Source organism: Lissotriton vulgaris, chromosome 4_1 (genome assembly GCF_964263255.1).
Source record: "Lissotriton vulgaris chromosome 4_1, aLisVul1.2, whole genome shotgun sequence".
Lineage (NCBI taxonomy): Eukaryota > Metazoa > Chordata > Amphibia > Caudata > Salamandridae > Lissotriton > Lissotriton vulgaris.
Genome location: NC_141691.1, coordinates 1,081,367,935 through 1,081,389,937, shown reverse-complemented (window position 1 = coordinate 1,081,389,937; position 22,003 = coordinate 1,081,367,935). Strand labels below are relative to the sequence as shown.

At 48.0% G+C, this 22,003-nt stretch overlaps 1 protein-coding gene across 1 annotated transcript in view; it reads right to left on the bottom strand.

Moving 5' to 3' along the window:
• TRIO (trio Rho guanine nucleotide exchange factor) overlaps window positions 1–22,003 on the bottom strand; it is a 5,246,815-nt gene that overhangs the window by 1,390,386 nt on the left and 3,834,426 nt on the right. The window contains exon 46 of the mRNA XM_086965300.1: window positions 9,963–10,154. Within this exon, the coding sequence (XP_086821426.1) occupies window positions 9,963–10,154 (192 nt within the window). The remainder of the gene's footprint in view (window positions 1–9,962; window positions 10,155–22,003) is intronic.

Sequence of the window (22,003 nt, the reverse complement as noted above, 5' to 3'; positions counted from 1 at the left end):
GTCGGTATTTATCAATGGTGATAGAAACAAGGTTTTTTTTGGGGATAGGTTGTGCGTGACGTACTCATGCCATACATTTCTTTTTCAGTGGACAACTGAATTTGTGAGAAGATACGGATGAAGTACACCTAGGAGGTCCAGGTGACATATATATCAGTATCTAAGTTGTTCCAATAATCTTTTTTTAAAAACACCTCTTCACACTTTGGGGTTTTTTGGTTTGCAGTAGCGTTACTTTAAGGTCCTGAAGAAAGCAAGGCCACTTGGCCATTATTTGCTGAAACATGTTGACCACGTTCCACCACTAGACAGTTTATATATTTTTCCCTGTCTTGGCTATTTTTAATATTGGTATTGGGAGCTATATCCAATTAAACATTTTTTTGCTTCCTAAACCAATTTTATTCACCTTTTCTTTATCCTTTGATATCACTTTGTTCTTTGCACTGCACTTTTCACCCCGTCAGTTACATCACTCACACATATCTTTCCAACTGAAAGCGACCACGCCCTGCCTACAGGAAGGTCAGCCCTTTCCTGTTAGAGATAAGATCAGGTGCTATGTTGGTCCTCGGAGCCCCAAATGATGAAGGGCGGTTCCGAGTGGTGACTGATGGGTGCTAGAGACCAGACACTGACCTGACCTGGCTCTTGTGATTTTCACTAAAAAGACCTGTCGTATGGCTAGTGGTAATAACTCACTACTTTTGTCTCCAATAATCACTTGTAGAAATTCTGACCCTCTGATACCCTTTTTGTGATGAGTATTTGATAGGGCATGTACTCAGAGCTGGTCACTAAATTAGCCCTAGGGTCCCCCATAAATGTATGTGTTGTAGTCATCAAAGGATATGTCCATAAGGGTAGCTTGAACATCCCCGGAAAAACCAGTTGACCTCGGCCAGGCGTAGGGTTGAAGGGCAACCAACGTTGAAATTGTCCTGCCTAGAGAGTCAGCGTTATCCAGTCTACATCTTATGGGAAACTTGGCTGCGTCTCTACCCTCAGCAACTCGACGGGAGAGCACAGCCCGGCCCTCCTCCAGGCACTGTGGCAGCACCTGCACTATCGTATCCCACACAGAATAGGTGTAAACGACCCAACAGACATACAGTGTTCAACAACCGCAGACCCAAGCTGGAGGAAGAAAACATCTTTCCAAGATGATCCAGCTTTTTGGATTCCCTGTCCGGTGGATCAGCAGGGAATGCTCCCTTGGAGGTGGAGGCTTGGACCACCACACTCTCAGAGGTGGGATGTTGAGAGAGGAAAGTGGGGTCGGCCGGGCAGTGGCGTTGAGCAATCATCCTGTCCACAGAAGGCCCTGTGTTGAGCCTGGACCAGGTGCCCAAAAGGATGTCCGTCAGGGCTTCATTAAACAGCAGCAGGGGTTCCCGAAGAGCTTGCTGCCGGTTAAAGCACCCCAGTCAAGAGGTTAGCCCTGACTGCCACCGTAGGTAGCTCGAGGTGGAGAGTCTCGTCCACCCTACACAACACCACTGCGTATGACGCTCCCTCCTTCATAGACCCGGTAGGAGGAGACAACATGCCAGGGTCTGGTGAGGTATCCAGATCACTGGCTTCCTCCTGTTTCACTCTCCACTCCTGTTCATAACCTAACTGGTCGGTTAAAGGGTCCCCAGACCCCTCCCAGTCCTCCTCACCCTCCTCTGGCTGCCAATCTGGTCTCAAATAGCCAGGGTAGAACAGAGGCAGAAAAGTATATATCGGCGATGGATCGGGTTTTGGTTGATGCCGGTCCGGCGCAGTGTCTACCTCGAGGTGGAGGCCAGGGTCGACGTCGGCTGGGCACAGAGCAGACGCCAGCTGCAGACGTGGTGCTGGTGGAATCGACACCGGAGGAGGTGTAACAAGGTCGACCAGCACTGATCCAGGTCCAGGCCTCGATCCAAGGGGACCCTGCAGTGCCGAAGCTGAAGCTGCCTGTGTTAAAGGCCCAGGGCCCCTATCCAAGTCCGCAAGGCTATAAGGTGCGCCAGCAGAGTTGGGCTGCCCAAAAATGGTATGCATCGCTTCGTAAAACTGACAAAGCTGGGCAAGGGTCCGAAAGGGGAGGAAACCCGGAGCCGACCCTTCTGGCTCCCCACGCAGAGACGCAGGAGGGGCACCACCCACATCTCTCATTGCGTCGGCCAACGGACAGGCAGAAGTCGAAGAGTGAAGTTGCTTCTTCGACTTCTTCTTGTCCTTCGACATACCTGACCCCGTATGCGAAGACTGGTGGTGGCTCCGAGACCGGTCCCTCGACCTTCTAAGTGACCGGGACCTCAAGCGGCACAGAGCCGACTGCCAGGCCTCGAGAAGCTATCATGACCACTCCCGCAAAGACTTTGGATTTATGATCCGGCAGTCGGAGTACGACTTGGGATCGTGGTCGCGTTCCATGCAGAAGAGGCACACGCAGTGCAGATCCGTCACCGACATCACTCGGCTACAGGAACCACAAGCCTTGAAGCCAGGCATCCCTTGTGCTCCACGAGTCGTATTAAAAAAAGCTATGTCGAGAAAAGTTGAGAATAATTTCTGCAAACCCTGTAAAAGAAGTGCTAATGGGTTCCTGTATAAAAATTAACTGGGGGTACTGGACCTGCGCTTGCTGGCGCGGAAAAAGAAAAAACTGATGTTAACTCGTGAAGGCAGCGTCTATGTAGCTACCGCAACGTTGTCCTGGTGACCACGACGCTGATGACGAACGCGGAGTCAACCGACAAAACCTTCCGACACACAGGTGTACTGCTGACGAAAAACCTTCCGGATCCAGTCTGATGCCTGGGGGTAATTCTAAGGGAAGGAATCTATAACAAACTGTTTCTTTCAGATACTGGGAGTACAGGGGGCCCCCATAAGGGCCCCTCAGTACATGGGATCATACTGCCAGCACCTAAATCGGTGTTTGGGTATGATTTCAAAATGTTTGATATCAAACATGACCAGGTTCGGTGCACCCATTATATAGTTAGTCATCGTAATGACTGATGTCCACTATAAGTCTTAAAATGGCTGACGGCACTTACAAAGCCTGGAGAATTGATGTACAAGTTACTACTTGTGTAACAATATATCTCTAAGAGACATTAGTTAGTGATAGATTCCTTACCTTAGAATATCCCCAGGCGTCAGACTGAATCCGGAAACTTTTCGCTAGCAATACCTCTGCGCATCAGTAGGTGGGGTCGTGCAGCTGCGCGTCCGTCGCTGGCATCGTATGAGCCGAGATGGCGTCACGGAGACTACTTAGGCGCCACCCATGCGCGCTGACATCAGTTCTGTGCACGACTTTCCGCGCCAGGAACACAGAGCCATGCAAGATACTGACCATTTGGTGCTTAAAACTAGGGCCCTAAAAGGGATGACCTTAACCCTAGAAATCAGTTCGCAGAGCGGGGAGGATGGGTGGGGCGGTAAGGAATCTATCACTAACTAATGTCTCTTACAGATATATCGTTACACAAGTAGTAACTTGTGCATCTAAAAGAGACACGTTAGTGATAGATTCCTTACCTTAGAATAGATACCCCAGCAATACCAACCCCGGTGATGGGCCCGCGAACAAGATTATACCAGAAAGTCATGGAGAACAGAATGGCCAAAGAAGCTGTCTCTCCGGACTTGGCTGTCAAGGCGGTAATGCTTAGTAAAGGTATGCAGCGAGGACCACGTAGCTGCCTGACAGACATCCTGCAAAGGGACTCCCCATCCCAGAGCAGTAGTGGCTGCTGTCGCCCGAGTAGAATGGTCACGCAGCCCTACAGGAGGCTCCTTCTTAGCCAAGGAGTAACAGGCTTTAGTAAACAGAACAACCCACCGAGAGATGGTTCGTTTGTGCACAGCCCAACCTTTCTTGGCGCTTACGTAGCCAACAAAGAGTTGATCATCGACCCGGAACTGTTGTGTGCGCTTCAGATAGAACGAGAGCGCACATTTTGGGTCCAGACGGTGGAGCCGCTCTTCTCCTTCGAAGGATGTGGGGGCGGAAAGAAGGTGGGCAAAGTGATGGTCTGCCCGATGTGGAAGGGCGTGACAACCTTGGTGAAGCGGCCCAAAGGGAGCACACATCAAATAAGTCAACACAAGATTCAAATCCCACTGAGGCATTATAAAGGGGATCGGAGGGAACGTGTGTGTAATGCTCTTCAAGAAACGACTAACAGGGGACTTGAAAAGAGAAGGCTGATCTAGAAGCCGTAAATAGGCGGAAATGGCCGAGAGATAGCCCTTGATAGTGCCCAGGGCAAAGCCATACGGGGCCAGAGAAAGGAGGAACAAAAGAACTTCTGAAAGAGGGGCAGAAAGGGAATCCACAGCCTTCGCTGTGCACCATGCCACAAATTTGTTCCATCTGCAGGCATATACCGTTTTAGTGGAGGGACGCCTGGCTGCCAAAATGACATAACATACTTTGAGGGGAAGATCAAAAGCCATCAACTGTCACCGCTCAATCTCCACACATGGAGGTGGAGTCTGGACAGGTTTGGGTGGAGGACCGTCCCATGGTGCAGCGACAGAAGATCCTCCTGAAGAGGAAGTCGGATCAGGGAGCCGATCGCCATGCTGAGTAGCTCGGGATACCAGTATCCTCGTGCCCAATCCGGAGCCACAAGGATGACTTGGGCCCGGTCGCGCCAAATCTTCTTCAGCACTCTGGGCAGAAGTGGTATAGGCGGAAAGGCGTACAATAGACAGCAACTCCATTCACGACGAAAAGCGTCGCCTAGCGAGTGCCGCCTTGGAAATTCCATTGTGCAGAACTGATGACACAACTGAAAGAGACCAAGCGCCACGTCCAAGTTCAGACACCATTCATGATCCATCAAGCACCGGCGGCTGAGTTTGTCCGCCCTGGCGTTCAGAGAACCTGCCAGATGTTGAACCACCAAGGTAATGCCTTGATGTTCCAGCCATGTCCAGAGGCGCACAGCCTCCTGACATAGGGTCCAGGACCCCACCCGCCCTGTTTGTTGCAATACCACATGGCGGTGGTGTTGTCAGTGAACACCTTCACTACACTTCCCCGGACATAGGGAAGGAATAACTTCAGTGCAAGTCAGATCGCCCGAAGCTCCCACAGGTGGATATGGAGCCGGGACTCCGCCGGAGACCAGTGGCCTCTGATCTCCGCCTCTCCCACATGTGCTCCGGTTGGCGGAAGGGAGAGGGATCTTCCACTGACCCAATCGCGATTCGTGAGCCACCACTGCAATTGTTGTGCAGTGCTCTCTGAGATCTGGACATGATCGGACAGGTTGCCCTGATGCTGCGCCCACTGGAACTTCAGGTCCCACTGCAGAGCCCGCAAATGCCATCCTGCATGTTGAACTAGCAGGATGCAGGAGGCCATCAGGCCCAGGAGCTGGAGGGTCATCCTGACTGAAACCCGGGATAAGGGCTGAAAGATCAGAATCATAGCCTGATTATCCCGGACTCGCTGCTCGGGAGGATAGACCCGAAACCACGTCAAATCCAGAACCGCTCCGATGAAGGGGAGCTTCAGAGAGGGACTCAGGTGCGACTTCGGCACGTTTATAGAGAACCCCAGTAAATGCAGGAGGTCAGCCGTAGTCTGAAGGTGGGAGACGACTGCTTGGGACGAGCCCACCTTCAACAACCAGTCGCTGAGGCAGGGGAAACTGACACCCCTGACCTGCACAGATGAGAGCTGCGACCACCGCCATCCCGTTCGTGAACACCCGAAGGGGAGTACAGCAAATTAAAAATGCTCCTGGCCTACCGTGAATCACAGGTAACTCGGTGGGCCGGCAGGACGGGGATGTGAAAATATGCGTCCTTCAAGTCCAACGCTACCATCCAGTCTCTCGGGTTGAGGGCAGACAAGACCAGAGTCAACATCTTGAACTTCTCCTTCCGGAGAAAGTGATTGACATTCCGGAGGTCCAAGATGGGACGCAGAACCCCCTTTGTAAATCTTGGGGACAGGAAAGTAGTTGGAATAACAACCACGTCCTACTTCTGGCCCTGGAGCGTGCTCGATGGCCCCCTTGGCCAGGAGGGCTGTGACTTCCTGCTGGAGAAGCGCAAAATGATCCCCCGACATGCGGTGGAACTGAGGTGGGATGGCTGGGGGGGGAGACTCTAAGGGGAGGGAGTAACCCCTTCAGACAATTTGCAGCACCCACCTTTCCTAAGTGACAGAATGCCAGTGGGGGAGGTGATGTTGAATCCTGCCGCCCACCGGCGTGGGGTGCACCCCAAAGCTCGGACTAGGTAGGCTTTGAGGCAGATGCTGCGGGAGCGGAGGAGGACTGACCCGCACGATAGCCCCCTATGCCCCCACAGCAGCCACCACGCCCACAGCCGCACTGGGGTTGAGTCTGCGCAGGTTTCTGTCTGAATGAACATGGAGGGGCGCCCCTTCCGTTGCCACAAAAGGTAGACGTGGAAGGACGTGTGGTGGAGAGACCCAAGGACTTGGCTGGAGCCCGAGAGTCTTTGAAACTCTCCAGCGCACTGTCTGCCATATCACCAAACAGGTGAGTACCGTCAAAAGTCATGTCCATGAGGGAACTCTGGACATCCCGCGAAAAACCAGTGGACCAGAGCCAGACATGGCAACGCAGGGCCACTGTTGTGGAGATTGCTCTCCCTAAAGAGTCAGCGGTGTCCAGCCCACACCAAATGGCTAACTTAGTGGCATCCTAACCCTTGGCAACAGCCTGGGACAGCACCACTTGGAGCTCTTCAGGACACTAAGGCAATACCTGGCAAACCGTATCCCACACTGCGTGGGAATAGCGGCCCAAGAGGCATGCAGTGTTCACTGACCGCAGCCCCAAGCTGGCCGAAGAGAACAATCGCTTGCCAAACTGCTCCAGCTTCTTAGAGTCCTTATCCGGCGGAGCCGTGGGAAAGGCAATCTGGGACTTCTAAGCTTGGATGACCAGACTCTCGGGCGTAGGGTGAGCGGTCAGAAAAACAGGGTCACGCGGCGCCGGACGATGATGCCTGGCGACGTTCTTATCCACCAGGGCCCATGTGGCCGGCCGTGAAAAAGTGCCCAACAAGACATCATTGAGGGCGTCATTAAATGGCAGCAGGGGCTCCGACGAAGTGGACGCCGTCTGGAGCACCTCAGTGAGGAGATTAGTTTTGAGGGCCACCGTAGGGAGGTCAAGGTTGAGGACCTCAGCTTCCCGATGGAGCACCATCGTGTAAGAGGCGCCCTCTTCCATGATAGGCGGGGGGGAGGCAAACCCCGGGTCAGAGGAGATGTCAAGGTCGCCGGCATCTTCCAAGTCGTTCGCCTAGTCCTGCTCAGAGCCACACTGTTGAGCAAGAAGGTCCTCGGAGCCCTCCCAGTCATCCTCCACCTCTGCCGCATGTGGTACAGACCGCAGCGGCACGGCTGGAACCGGGGAAGGAACAAACGGCGTCGGTAATGGTGCCGGGAACGGCGCCGGTCTGGAACGAACCGGCACGTGTCCCAATGCTGATCCCAGATAGGAGCAATATTGTCCTGGAACCTGGGCAAGGGCGGGACAAATGGCACCCACTGCGGCGCAGGAGGCGGAACCAAGGGTTGCGCTGGGGCCGGAGCTGGCAGCGTTGGACCTTGTTGCGCCGTGGCCGGAGCCAACGGCGCAGGATCCTGCGGCGCCGAAGGCCCAACAGGATCCTGTCACGGGACCGTGGGGCCCGAGGGCGCCCGAGGCCTAAACAGGCGGTTCATGGTAGCAAGAAATTCTTACAGCTGTGCAGGAGTCGCCGACGGACCGGATAAGGTGGGTAGGCCACGGGACACCCGGGCGCCAAAGGAGCCACAGGGGCAAAACCCCTGTCCCCCTTGTCCGCATCCGTAGACCGACGGGGGACGTCGGAGAGTGACAACGCTTCTTCAACTTCTTTTTGTGTCGTCTCCTACCCAAATCCGAGGGTGAAGACTTGGAGCCTGAGGAGCGATGACTGTGGCCAGGCGAGCGTTCTCTGGAGCGGTCCCTGGACCGGGAACAGCGCTGAGACGAGTGCCGGACCTCCAGCAGCTTCCGGTGCTGCTCCCGCAAGGCCTACGGGGCCATGGCCCGACAGTCCAGACAGGACCGGGAATCGTGGTTGGTCTCCAGGCAGTAGAGGCAAACGTCTTCAGGGTCCGCCACCGACATATTGTGACGGCAGGCCCCACAAGACTTAAACCTAGGCATCCCTACGTGCACCAGAGTGAACCAAAACTTACAGGAGACAAAAAGTCTCAAAAAGGTAGTAAAAAAGTGACTAAGGTACGTGCTCTAACCGGATCTGCACTTACTAGCGCGGAAAAAGAAAGAACTGATGTCAGCGCGCATGGGGGGCGCCCAAGTAGTCTCCGTGACGTCATCTCAGCGCAAAAGACGCCAGCGACAGACGCGGAGCCGCACGACGCCACCTACTGACGTGCAGAGGTACTGCTAGCAAAATCTTTTCGGATCCAGTCTGACGCCTGGGGATATTCTAAGATAAGGAATCTATCACTAACATGTCTAGTTTCAGATTCTGGGGTTCGAAGGGGTTTTCCGCTCATGCAAGGGCACCCTCACATTTGTAACCAAGCACCCTGCCCTCAGGACTGAAGAGCCTGCCATAGGGGTGACTTACAGATTTCAAGTGCAGTGACCTCCGATATAAGGAAACTTATACCTGTCCTGAGAGGTGCAATCACCAACTCACACAGGCTGCAATGGCAGGTCTGTAGCCTCAGTTTAAGTGGACTCCCATGGGTGGCACAATACATGCTGCAAGACCCCTTGTGTACCTATGCTCGGAGTACCTTATTACCAAATATTAGGGACTTGGGGGCAGATGTATCAAGAGATTTTTTTTAGTCGCAAACGCTGGGATTCGCAAAAAAGCAGCGTTTGGGACTAAAAATTCTCAAAATGGTATGTATGATGCGATTCCTTAATTTTGCAAAAGCATTTAATGAATCGCAAATAGCGATTCCTTAAATGCTATGTAATAAACATTTATTTTTTGCAATTTCACCTTAAGAAATCGCAAATTAGCACCAACTTGTAGTTGGTGATAATTTGCGAATTCTTTTAAAAATGCACTTTTTGGCATTTGTAAAGGTGCCATGTGGCGCTCATACATGGCCTTAGGGCATGTATGTGCGCCATATGCCACATGTACATTTCAGGGGTGCAGGAGGGTGTCCTTAAGACACCCTTGCACCCTTGAAATAATTCTCCATTTGCGATTAGCAAATTGAGAATCGCAAATTGAGAATAAATTCCGATTCCTTCCTATGGGACTCCTGGCCCATAGAAATTAATGGGAAATTATTCCTTAATTGCGATTAGCAATTTGCTAATCGCAATTAGGAAATTTTAAGAAATCGCAAAAAAATAGCGAATTTCTACATACATCCCAATTTGCAAATCTCAAATAGCTTTTTCTAAAAAATCGTTATTTGGGAATCGCAAATGATGATGATGATACATCTGCCCCTTAGCGTACACCAGTAGCCAATAGTGTAGGTACTATAGTACTTACCAAGCAAAATTAGGGGAGAAAGCACAGATGCTGGGGTCCTGGTTGGCAGAAACTCAGCAGCCTAGGTCAAAAACATACTGACACCAGGCAAAAAGTGGGGGTGACCATGAAAGCAGATCCCACTTTCCTACACCTATCCAAAAGCACAATGTGTTCAAAGAAATATATCTGCATTTAGTTTTATGTCTGAGTTCAAATGGAGAACGTATCTGACTGAAAGGGATGGCATGAAATTGATACTAAAGCAGTAAAATATTGGTTTCTTCCTTAAATTTTTAGAAGCTGAATAGCACAGAATGCAGCCATCCACCTGTCAGGAGCATCACAAGCATTCCTCTTCAGTGAGAATGTAAAGTGTTGAAGGTAAAGTAACATACAGCTTCTGGAAAAAGGTACATTTTTGAGCTGCAGTTACAGAATACATAATGATATTAACAAGCTGATCAGTGCTCAAACATTACCTTGATACTTTTTTTAAATAAAAATCCAGGAATGGAGAAGTCTTTCATCTTGTCAAGGGGCTCACTCAATATAAGCATTTGTTCAAAGAGGAAAACCCGCCTTTCTTTGCTGTGTGGCATATGTCCTGTATCCTTGTCTGTGACCAAGAAGGTGTCCTGCAGTATAAGTTTGCCCTGAGCTACAATCGTACCCTGAAAGAAATCAAACATGCATTGTTAACTTGCTTGTTGATACATTACTATGTATAACATTAAAGTTGCAATCAATTTACACCTTTACTTAAGTTGAACAAGTTACTTATCTTCAGTAACAATATATCTCCAGACATATATTAGTTATGGATTCCTTACCTTAGAATTACCCCCAGGCGTCAGACTGGTTCAGGACACATCTTCAACAATTTTCACTTGGGTCGGTAGGTGGTGTCGGTCGACTCCGCATTAGTCGTTGGGTTTGTGGTCGCCGGAATGACGTAGAGGTATCTACTTAGATGCCGCTACTGCGCGCTGACGTCAGTTCTTTACAAGACAATCCTCCCCAGAGAAGCGCAGAGCCACGTAAGACACTGACCACTGGAGCATGAATCTAGGGCCCTGAAAGGGATTCCCTTACTCTAGAAGTCAGTTCGCAGAAAGGGGAGGAGGGGTGCGGGGCTAAGGAATCTATAACTAATATATGTCTCTTACAGATATATCGTTACCGAAGGTAAGTAACTGGTTCATCTGAAAAAAAACTATTAGTTATGGATTCCTTACCTTAGAATAGATACCCTAGCAATACTAAACCCAAAGGTGGGTCTGCAGACCAAGTTCGCACCAGGAAGTCCTGAAGAATAGAGCAGCCAAAGAAGCCGTCTCTCAAACTTGGCCGTCCATGCAATAATGTTTAGTGAACATGTACAATTAAGCCCATGTGGCTGCCTGGCAGATGTAATGAAGAGGGACTCCACTACCCAAAGCAGTAGTGGCTGCCGTTGCCCTGGTGGAATGGGCGGGCAACCCTACTGGAGGTTCATTTTCTACCAAGGAATAATACATTTAAATGCAAAGAAAGACCCATCAAGAGATGGTTCCTTTTTGCATGGCCCGACCTTTCTTTGCGCTCACATAGCCAACAAAGAGCTGATCATCCACCAGGAATTGTTTTGTGCGATCCAGATAAAATGAAGGCGCACATTGTGGATCCAGATGGTAGAGCGTCTCCTCTTCTTTAGAAAAATGCAGGGGCGGGAAGAAGGTGGGCAAAGTGATGGTCTGTCCTATGTGGAAAGATGTAACCACTTTGGGAAGAAAAGAAGGTAGAGCTTGAAGGACAACATTGTTCAGATGCACAACAAGGAAAGGAAAGATCCTGAAGCTCACTCACTCTGAGAGCAAAGGTGATGGCAACCAGGAAAGCAGTCTTTAAGGTCAAGAGTCTGAGAGGACAATTCTGTAGCGGCTTGAAGGGAGCGCACATATGGTAAGTCAGAAAAAGGTTCAAGTCCCACTGGGGCATTATGCAAGGAATAGGAGGAAACAGGTGAGTACTGCCTTTAAGGAAACGATTTATCATAGAGGACTTGAAAAGAGAAGGCTGATCAGTAAGGCGAAGAAAGGCCGAAATGGCCGAAAGATAGCCCTTGAGGGTTCCCAGAGCAGAGCCCTGCTGGGCCAAAGAAAGCAGGAAGAGGAGAACATGAGAAAGGGGGGCAGAAAGGGGATCCATAGCCATTGCTGCAAACCATGTCACAAATTTATTCCATCTACAGGCGTATACTGTTTTAGTAGAGGGACGCCTGGCTGCCAAGATATCATTTCAGACTTCAGGAGGAAGGTCAAAAGCGGTCAACTGTCGCCACTCAATCTCCACAGAAGGAGGTGGAGGCTGGACAGGTTCGGGTGGTGGACTGTCCCCTGCTGCTGCGACAGAAGATCCTCCAGAAGGGGTGGACTGATTGGAGAATCCATGGCCATGTTCAAGAACTCGGGATACCAGACTCTTCATGCCCAGTCTGGAGCCACAAGAATTACTTGGGCCTGGTCTCGCCCGATCTTCAGCACTCTGGGCAGACGTGGTATAGCCGGAAAGGCGTATAGTAGACCACAACTCCACTTGCGATGAAAAGCGTTGCCTAGCGAGTGCCGCCTTAGAAATTCCAAAGAACAGAATTGCTGACATTGCACATTCTATTTGGTGGCAAATAGATCTAATCAAGGCTCTCCACACTGCTGAAAGAGGCCTTGCACCATCTCTGAGTGTAGACGCCATTCGTGATCCATCATGCACCTGCGGCTGAGTTACTCCGTCCTGTCATTCAGAGAACCTGCCAGGTGTTGAACTACCAGGGACATGCCCTGATGTTCCATCCACTTTCAGAGACAAAATGCCTCCTGACCTAGGGTCCACAACTCCACACTGCCGTTTGTTGCAGTACCACATGGCACTGGTGTTGTCCATGAACACTTGCACCACTCTCCCTCTGACAGAAGGAAAGAATGCCTTCAGTGCAAGGCGGATCGCCCAAAGCACCAGAAAGTTGATGTGGAGCCCGGACTTCACCAGATACCAGAGGCCTCTGATCTCTGCCTCTCCCATGTGGCTGTCCCACCCCTGAAGTGATGCATCTGTCACCACTGTGAACTCTGGCTAGGGAATGGAGAGGGACCTGCTGTTGCCCCAGTCCCGGTTCGTGAGCCACCACTCCAATTGACGTGCAGTGCCCTCCGAGATCTGGACGCAATCGGAAAGATTCCCCTGATGCTGTGCCCACTGCAACTTCAGGACCCACTGCAGAGCCCTCATATGCCACCTGGCATAGTCCACCAGCAGGATGCATGAGGTCATGAGGCCCAGTAGCCTCGGGGTTATTCTGAACGAAATAGAGGCTGAAAGATCGAAATCAAAGCCCGAATATCCCGGCCCCACTGCTCGGGAGGATAAGCCCGAAAACGCGCTGTGTACAGTACCTCTCCGATGAAAAGGAGCTTCTGAGAGGGAACCAGGTGTGACTACGACACGTTGATGGTGAACCTCAGCAGATGCAAGAGGTCGGCCATAGTCTGGAGGTGGGAGACGACAGCCTGAGGCGAACTTGCTTTCAACAGCCAGATGTCGAGATGAGGGAATACTGGAATTCCTGATCTGGACAGATGACCTGCGACCACCACCATCACTTTCATGAACACCCAAGGGGCGCTAGTAAGTCCAAATGGGAGCACTGTAAACTGAAAGTGCTTGTGGCCTACCGTGAGTCATAGGTAAAGCCTGTGAGCTGGTAGGACGGGAATGTGAAAATAAGCATCCTGCAAGTCCAGCGTTACCATCCAGCCTCCAGGGTTGAGGGCAGACAGGCCTTGAGCTAATGTCAACATTTTGAACTTCTCTTTCCGGAGGAAGCAGCTATAGTTCCTGAGATCCTAGATAGGACACAGGCTCTTGTCCTTCTTGGGCACCAGAAAGTAGGGGACTAACAACCACAACCTATTTCTGGGGCAGGAATTTGCTTGACTGCTCCCTTGGCCAAGAGACCCGTAACTTCCTGTTGGAGAAGGGCCAAGTGATCCTCCGACATGCAATGGAATTGAGGTGGCATGGATGGAGGGGTAGCCTCGAAGCGGAGGGAGTAGCCCCTTCGGACTATCTGCGAAACCCACCTGTCTGACGTCTGTTAAGTCAGTGGGGGTAGTGATGGTGAATCCTGCTGCCTACTGGCGAATGGTGGCCCTGAAATGTCAGACTAGGAGGGCTTGGAGGCTGCTGCAGAGGGGGAGCTGGTAGACAGGCCCACCCGCTGGTCCCCAGAACCACAATGGTGGGGCCCATGTCCCCAGCCATGAGGATGCTTGAATGCTTGTGCAGGCCTGTGGCCCTGGACGTAACGTGCCGGGCACCAGTTCCGTAGCCACGAAAGGGGCAAAAAGCAGACTACGTGGGGCGAGAGGTGAAAGCGAGGCCCAAGGACCTGGCCGTAGCCATGGAGTCCTTAAAGCACTAGAGCGCGCTGTCCACTCTGTCGCCAAGCAAGTGACGGTGTCGTAGGGCTACTGTAGGAGAGTAGGGTATGCTTCTATTGTGTGTTTATCTAGGAACCTGAATCAATATTGCTATTTTATGCCCTTGTACGGCTATAATCAATAATATCCCTATAATGGCATAAGAATCAGATCCATATTTAAGTAAATAGCCCTTGAAGTCCAAGGCACGGTAAAAGCTACTTCCTTGGATTCCTAGAAAGCACAACAAGTTCTTTCGACACACCAAACCTCCAGCAACCTGGGAAATCCCCATTTGCTTTGTTTTGATTTGTAATAGAACTCCTGCGAGCACTGTAAGAACGGCCAGTTCTTAGTGACATCTTTATTGACGTCTTATGTCCAAACCTTACGTCAAACTCGGCACCTTTCAGCTATAAATATACCAACGTTGCCTTAAGCAAACACACAGTGGTGGTTTTGGAGCAGAGAAGCTATCTACTTGCCCGAGAGCCCAGCTGATGCGAGAGCCCACGGACGCTGCCCCTCCTCTTTGATACGCGGAGAAAGACGCTGTCTTTTCTCCTGCCGAGAAAATCCAGCTCCGGCGTTTCCAGCCTACCCTTGCGGGTTGCTGGGATATCGAGTCCTGAGGAAAGAGATACAAGACCTCCTACATTCTATTCCCAAGGTACAGTGCTGACTAAACCCTTAAAGAGTATTCTTGAATCAGATTCTTGGCAAAACCAACTTAACTTAAACTGCTACTTACTTACTCCTTCCCACGTATTAGGCTTAGGTCAGGTACACCGGGGTAGGCGTATTCTAGAAGCACCAGTTGAGCACGTTAGTCAATGTATATATGAATGTATATATTTTATCCATTTTAAAGTATCTTATGGCTAAGAAACAATATCAATGATTTTACAGTATTATTTTCTAATACTCCTTTTACTGTACGTACTTTACTTTACATTAAGTATTGCAATTGTGGCAATTCATTTCTCTTGCATGAGAAGGAAGACTGCTCAATAAATAATACCTTTTATTGAAAACGCCTGTCTCTCTCTTCTCTGCACTCTGGTGAAACTAAGAACGCACAATTGACTGAGTGAAATAGCTGTCTATTGTTTTCACACGACTCTAGAGATTTACTCTTATTCTGAGGGAGCAAAGTTGTCATGTTATATGGTTGTCGGAATCTAATCCCTTCTTGTCTATCCAGGGAGGTTAAACTCCTCCTCGTTTATTCGAGAAAGTTTCTAGTGACCTCTGAGCTAGCTGGCAAACCTTAAGTCTAATATAGTCAGTAGAGACCTAGTCGACCTCAGTCCTACATCTACACTGCTGAATATATTATTCCAATGCGCAGAGCCTATTGGGAATATAGGAACTACACTACATGGCGCCCAACATTTGGTAAGGCGATAAAACTAACGCAAGACGTTAGAGTAACTCAGTCGTGCTTTTTCACACAGACCCTTTTTCCCGTAAATACTCCAATAGACGTCTGGAGTGGGTGAAAGGCTAAAATCCGCCGGAACTTAGTAGGAAGAGATTCCTATGTAAAGTTTTGGTTTAGTCAACGTTGAAGGATACCGTGTTCCAAAATATTGTGCACCTAATCTTTGTCTCCTTGAAACTAATTCTGCAACCAAAAACTTTCAGTCAGTAAAATGACAGAAAGTGATGATGAAAGGGAGCGAGTAAAACTAGCAGCTAAACTCCTAGAGGAGGACACGAGTCTCCTACAGACAGAACTGAATGCAATACTCATTCCGGTCAATCTAAGAAGAACTATAACTTTAAAACTTATAGAAAATGGCCTGACACCGCGAGGTGGTACAGTCATGTTCGTGATAGAGGCACACGAATATCGGCAGACAGAGGTATTCTATTCATGGATACAAATTCCAGCAGCACACGCTATAACAAAAGATTTCCACTATTACAAAATAGAGGAACCTCCGGATAAATACACTCCTTTCGAGGAGATTGAGATCCCATTAATATACCAAGAGCATCTGCTCTGGTTTAAAGGCGCCCTAAAACATAATGATCACATCACCAGGCTCGGTCCACTAGGTAGACCAGGAGCAACGTGGCCGGTTCCAGCCAGCTACACACCACATCCAGATATCGAAAAAATGTCAGACCGGGAACTTTTAGCCCAGCTAAAAGTACTAATTAAAATTCATAGACAGTTAGTCCAATATGTAATGCAGACTGCAACAGTCCAACCAGCTATTAACATTCCACAGCTGACCCCTCATCAGGGAAACACAAACAAAATTACACCACAGAACATACAATCATGTCTTGGTAAAACACCTGCAAAATGGGAACAAATTCAATTCTGGCTAGCACAAAAGATAACTCAAATAGAGGCAGTATTCCCGAATACTACCCCTAGTGAGAAACACAGAATTCTGACTATCTGCCTTCCAATGGGGGTCGCACCACATGTGGAGGATTGTGACACTTGGGGCACAGTCTTTGCTTCCATTTACACAAAAACACATGGTGTTCCGTCTCTGGCGGTAATGCCAGATGTACTAAGACAGAATTCAAAATGAATACGGTCCAGAACCTGCTTTAACTCTGGGTATGAAATTATTAAAAGACTTCAAGTAGGTCTCGGCTATATTATTAGCCAACATAAAAGGAGAAGCAGCATCTGTGGCGATCCGCCCAAAAATGAAAGAAACTTCCATCAACACTAGACATCTCGGCATCTAATTTTTTATGCAAATCTATTCAGAAGCTCCTCTCACTCACATTTAAATTTATCAGTCTAAACTGCAGGTCCCTCCCAAAGCACAGCAGAGATGTTTTTGATCTTTTGAGCTCCTTCCAACCTGACGCTTTATTCCTCACGGAGACTTGGCTGACAGACCATTCTGGTCCTGATATCGCAGCCGCCCTTCCTGATAATTACACCTACACGGGTAGAAACAGAAAGGATAAGGAGGGGGTGGGGAATAGCCATTATTTTTAAAAGAGCTCTCCATATATTCATATGCAGACGACACACAGATTATTTTCTCTCTTTCCACTAGTCATCATTCCACTACATCCTCCCTCTGCCATGGTCTCAATAATATTGCCTCCTGGATGCATGATAACAAGCTAAAATTGAACGGAGGGAAAACCGAACTTCTCCTATTTGGCAATAATCCCGCCTTATGGGGACCCTCTCATTGGCCAGCTCAAATGGGTACCCCTCCTATCCCTTCGAAAACAGCTAGAAATCTAGCGATAATTTTTTATGACCAGTTGTCGATGAGACAACATGCCGTTAGAGTCTCCTCCATTTGTATAACCATTCTCAAATGGCTGAAGAAAATCACTTGGATGCTTCCTTTGGACACCCAGAAAACTGTAGTCCAGGCGTTAATAACATCTCGCCTGGACTATGGTAATGTTCTCTTTCTGGGAGCAGGCAAAGAGGTAATCCGTAAATTACAAACGGTCCAGAACATGGCAGTTCGTCTGCTGTGTAAACTACCCTACAAATCCGCACGTCCCTGTACCGTCGTAGCCTCCATTGGCTTTGCATTGACAGTCGCTGTAAATTTAAGGCTCTTTGTCTTATACATAAAATTAATACTGGCAAGGCCCCACAGTACTTGAGATCTTTAATTCATCCGTACCTTCCCTCCCGCACTCTTCGTTCATCCAATCAACATAAACTTCAGATTCCTAGGACGAGGAGAGCCAGAATGGGTGGTCGATCTTTTGCTTTTCTGGCACCATCCCTGTGGAACTCTCTCCCTCTGTCTATTCGGATTGAACCCAATTATCTAAAGTTCCGCAGAGATGTAAAAACTTGGCTATTTGATCAATAATCTTTACGACATGCACACCTCCCTTGTTAGTTTAGCGCCGGGAAACCTCCGGGTAGCTGCGCGCTTTATAAAACTAAATATAAATAAATAAATAAAAAATAAATATAGCAGACCAACCAATTGAACTTGCCAGAATCAGAGAAAAATCCTATGAAGAACTAGGTAGAGATAGTTTGGGTGGGAAACCGGTAAAACCCCAACTACTTGAAAATCCTGAAAAGATATTTATTAAAAATAATCTAAACACTCCAAAAAGAGCTGAGATGGAAATAAACAATCCACTCCCAAAGAAAAAAGATTCCAGTCCAGAGGAAGGTCTCCTCGGCGGAGAGAAAGATCTCCGAGCAGAGAACACATGTCTCCCCAAAGGGAGCCCTCTGAAAAAAGATACAACCTTAGAAATAGGGATAATTTGAAAAAGCCTGATAGATATCAAGATATTGATGCACGTCCCTCTTGATCTTTTCAGACTTCCTCGCAGAAATCGGAAAGAAGAGGACGGTCAGAACACAGGGAAGAGCACGTCAAGTCCAAAGAAAAGGAACCTGCTCAAAGTAAAAAATTACAATTTCCAAGAAAGAAGGAAGCAAGTATTAAAATAATCAAACATGCCGAGGATACTGAGGACACAGCTGAAAAACGGAGAGTGGGCCCAGACAATGCTAGACAGCGCAGCAGAAGGGACCATAGCTCGCAAGATCCTGATGAATCATCTGGAGACAGTGGACACAAATGAATACATTCAGGTGGAAACTGCAGATACCAGAGTTAGCGAACCTCATAAAATATACGAAATACCAATGCGTATAGAGGGAGATAAGACTAGGAAGGTAAGGGGTTTGTTTTGGGATAACCTCTGAAAAAAAGGCTATGAAATCCTATTAGCTGAGAAAGACTGGCCACCAGAGTTTGACAGGGAGTGCCCTCATGGCGAAGAAATGATTATGCCTGCCTTCTCAAATCATATTCCAATTCATAGAAAATACATATATGCAAGAAAATGGGCAGTAGCTCAAGCACCTGCATTATATAAAAATCATGTAGGATGGGATGAGGACTCTCCTCCTCACAAAATCCAGTTAAAATGTCAACCAACTGCACAAAGACAGTACCCAATTAAGCAAGAAGCTAAAAAACAAGCCAGGGAGAACTTAGATCAACTTGAATACCAAGGGGTGATCGAAACATGCACCTCTCAAATGAACAATCCTTTGTTTCCTGTCTCCAAACCAGACGACTCATATCGTCTAGTCTTGGACTATAGACACCTTAATTCATGTTGCAAAACATTTGCAGTACAAAACTCACACAGTGCAGCACTAATGAATAACATCATTCGCAAAAAATACAAAACATTAGACATCTCTAATGGATTCTTTTGTCAAAATATTGCACCTGAAAGCAGGTATTTAACCGTCGCTGGCGCTGTGGTAAATTCAGACCAAAAATAACAAAAACTGAATCACTGAGAAACTGTTCGGCTCAGAGAGCTGAAATCAGATCTTTAAAGATGGCGCTTGAAAATGCTGATCGTGAATTCCCGACACTAATAGTGTGTGATTCGCATTTCTGCGTCAAATCTTACAATAATGACGTGCAGAACTGGGTTCAAAACGATTACAAAGATGACACAGGTGCCACAATAAAGCATAAGAAGCTTTGGGAACAGGTAGTTCATTTGCAGAAAGAACTACGAAAGACTCACGTGATACATACACTGAGTCATCAACGTGATGCCGTTCACGTTGCAGGGAATTCACTGGCTAATACAGCCACAGCGGAAGCAACTCAACAGGCTTCCATAGCCACAAAAAAGCGTTCAGAAAAACACATAGACGGGGAAACCATGCTGGCGGTAAAAACATCTTCAAAAGGCGACTGTGTAGCACTTCCCATGAACTATCCACTCAATTATACGTACATAATTGATGCAAACTTTTGCTCGAATCCCTGGAGTGGGGGATAGAGTAATTCCAAACATGAACAGGAGAGTCTTATTAATAGCGGATGCACACATGGGATTGGGTCTAAGGCACCAAGAGATTAAGGAATCTCTGAAAGAATTACAATCAGAATACTGGTGGCCGGGGATGAGCCTGCAACATTATAAATTTGTAAAGAGCTGTCCAAACTGCAACAGAGATCGCAGTAGCGAACCAACCGGAGTATTGTCCTGGCCATTTCTGTAGTTAGCATAAGGCTATCTATATATAAATTCCAGCGTCGCGTTAATTTCCTTTTAAGACTAGATTCACTTAAAAATACAGACACCAGCGCTCGGCTGACACCAGAACTGTTCTAAAAGATTTGCGAGTCTTTATCGGCACATACGCAATTGGCATGCTACATTCTGACCAGGGTCCTGCTTTTAGCTCTCGAGCTTATAAGGAGGCCATGACCAGCATGGGCATTGCATTGCGGTACTCTTGTCCCTTCCACTCTGAGGGAAATGGGATTGTGGAAAGAAGAAACCGAGACATAAAGCAATCTATAACGGCAAAGGTATTAGGTTCGGGTGATGGGTGGGTCCAACATTTATCAAGTGTCCAACGTAGTCTTCACAATCTGCCAAGAAATTCTCTAAAAGGTTTCAGCCCGTACAAACTATTGTTCAGAACTAGAATGCATATTCAGGATTTAGATAGTCAGACTTCAGTGGTAGAAGATAAGAAAAAATGCTTTGACATCAAAGATCGTTTGGCTGTTTTACAGGACTTAAATGAAACAAGAAAAGCCCTGAGCAACATAAAGTTAAAACAGCAGCCAACAGCCACTGAAGATAAACCACCTGTCCCAGCAAGGCCTGTCTGGATTCCAAAGATTGGGGATCTGGTCAGAGAGAAGATCGCGGTGAAGAAGGAATTTGGGCCTTCTTACAGAAAAGCAGTACCTGTCTTAGCTGTCAGCGGAACAAGATCAGTTGTACTACCGCCCCTTGCTGGTAAAAAGGAGAACCGAGTTGTATCCATCGACCTGGTAAAACCACAATCATGTGGCCAATAATAAGTAGGCCCAGTGGACTCCCAAGAATTAGCAGAATTCCAAAACTTGCTACACTCCAAGAGGTTCAAACTGAGAGCCTAATCACATTTGATAAACCTGCAGTGAATAAAAAAGGACTATGCAACAGTGCCATGGAACTTGTGCCTCTTGTAACCCAAATTGAAACAGTTCGTCAAGAAACACCAGTCTACAACGATGTAGCCTCAGACTATGCTAATGAAAGAAAAATTGAAAAAGCAAAAGAAAATTCGGAAGCAATTCCAACAATTGACAGAACTGCATCTGGCTACTTCATCAATTTCGATAACTTTTCTGAAGATCCAAGCAAACCAGAAGAAACCCCAAGCCTCAGGCGAGTTTGGTGGCACCGACGGAGAGTGCGGGCCTCGTATACCTGAGCACGGTCCAGGTGAGTTGAGGTCTAGTCCCCTGTCATTCTGGATCACGTTGAGTACCCACTGACAAGGAGGATGAGTACACAACTGTAGGTACAGGTTGTATCGTTCCTACAATCATTATTTATACCTTTCTCACAGATTATTGGTTTCATACACACACAACAGTAGCAACTATTTAAGAGCAGTGGCCCTGATGAAAGCCAAGGGACGTGTTGCCCGGTAGGCAGAAACATGCTGGCCCATTTTGCGACAGTCATTTGTTCCATACTGTCATTTGCACTGTTCCTGTTTTTTAATTAGGGGATGTGCCTTGTTCCTATTAAAGAATTTGTTTAAGACATATCACCCTATTTTACATTCACCACTTTTTTTGTCTGTTGCACTGTTTTCACCACTTTTCACTAACCATCAAAAACTGGCCAAACAATTGGAGGTTTACTGTGGACCGCAATCAGTACTTATAACTTACTGTGTTGGCATGGGGTCTAGATGATCTAAGGACCCGCCAGGCCACAGCGTGGACGGCCAAATGATAGGACTGATCACTTGGTTTGTTTGATGGTTATCCACACATAATGTGTACTGGATTTGGTTGACCAGTTTTTTGATTGATATCAACATTTTTTTGTCCCTTATACACGTGTCTCTCGCTTTCTCTTTACTCTTTAATTGCTATATGGTGACTGTAGCACCAACTGACATAGTGTAAGACTTGTCAGGTTGGCCAGTATTCTGTCTGGCTTATAGACCTCCCAGGTTCTTGTTTGTTATTCATATGATTTTGCTGGGGAAGCGAACCAGGAGTGAGTCTTAAAACGTTTTCCCTTTGACCCTACCC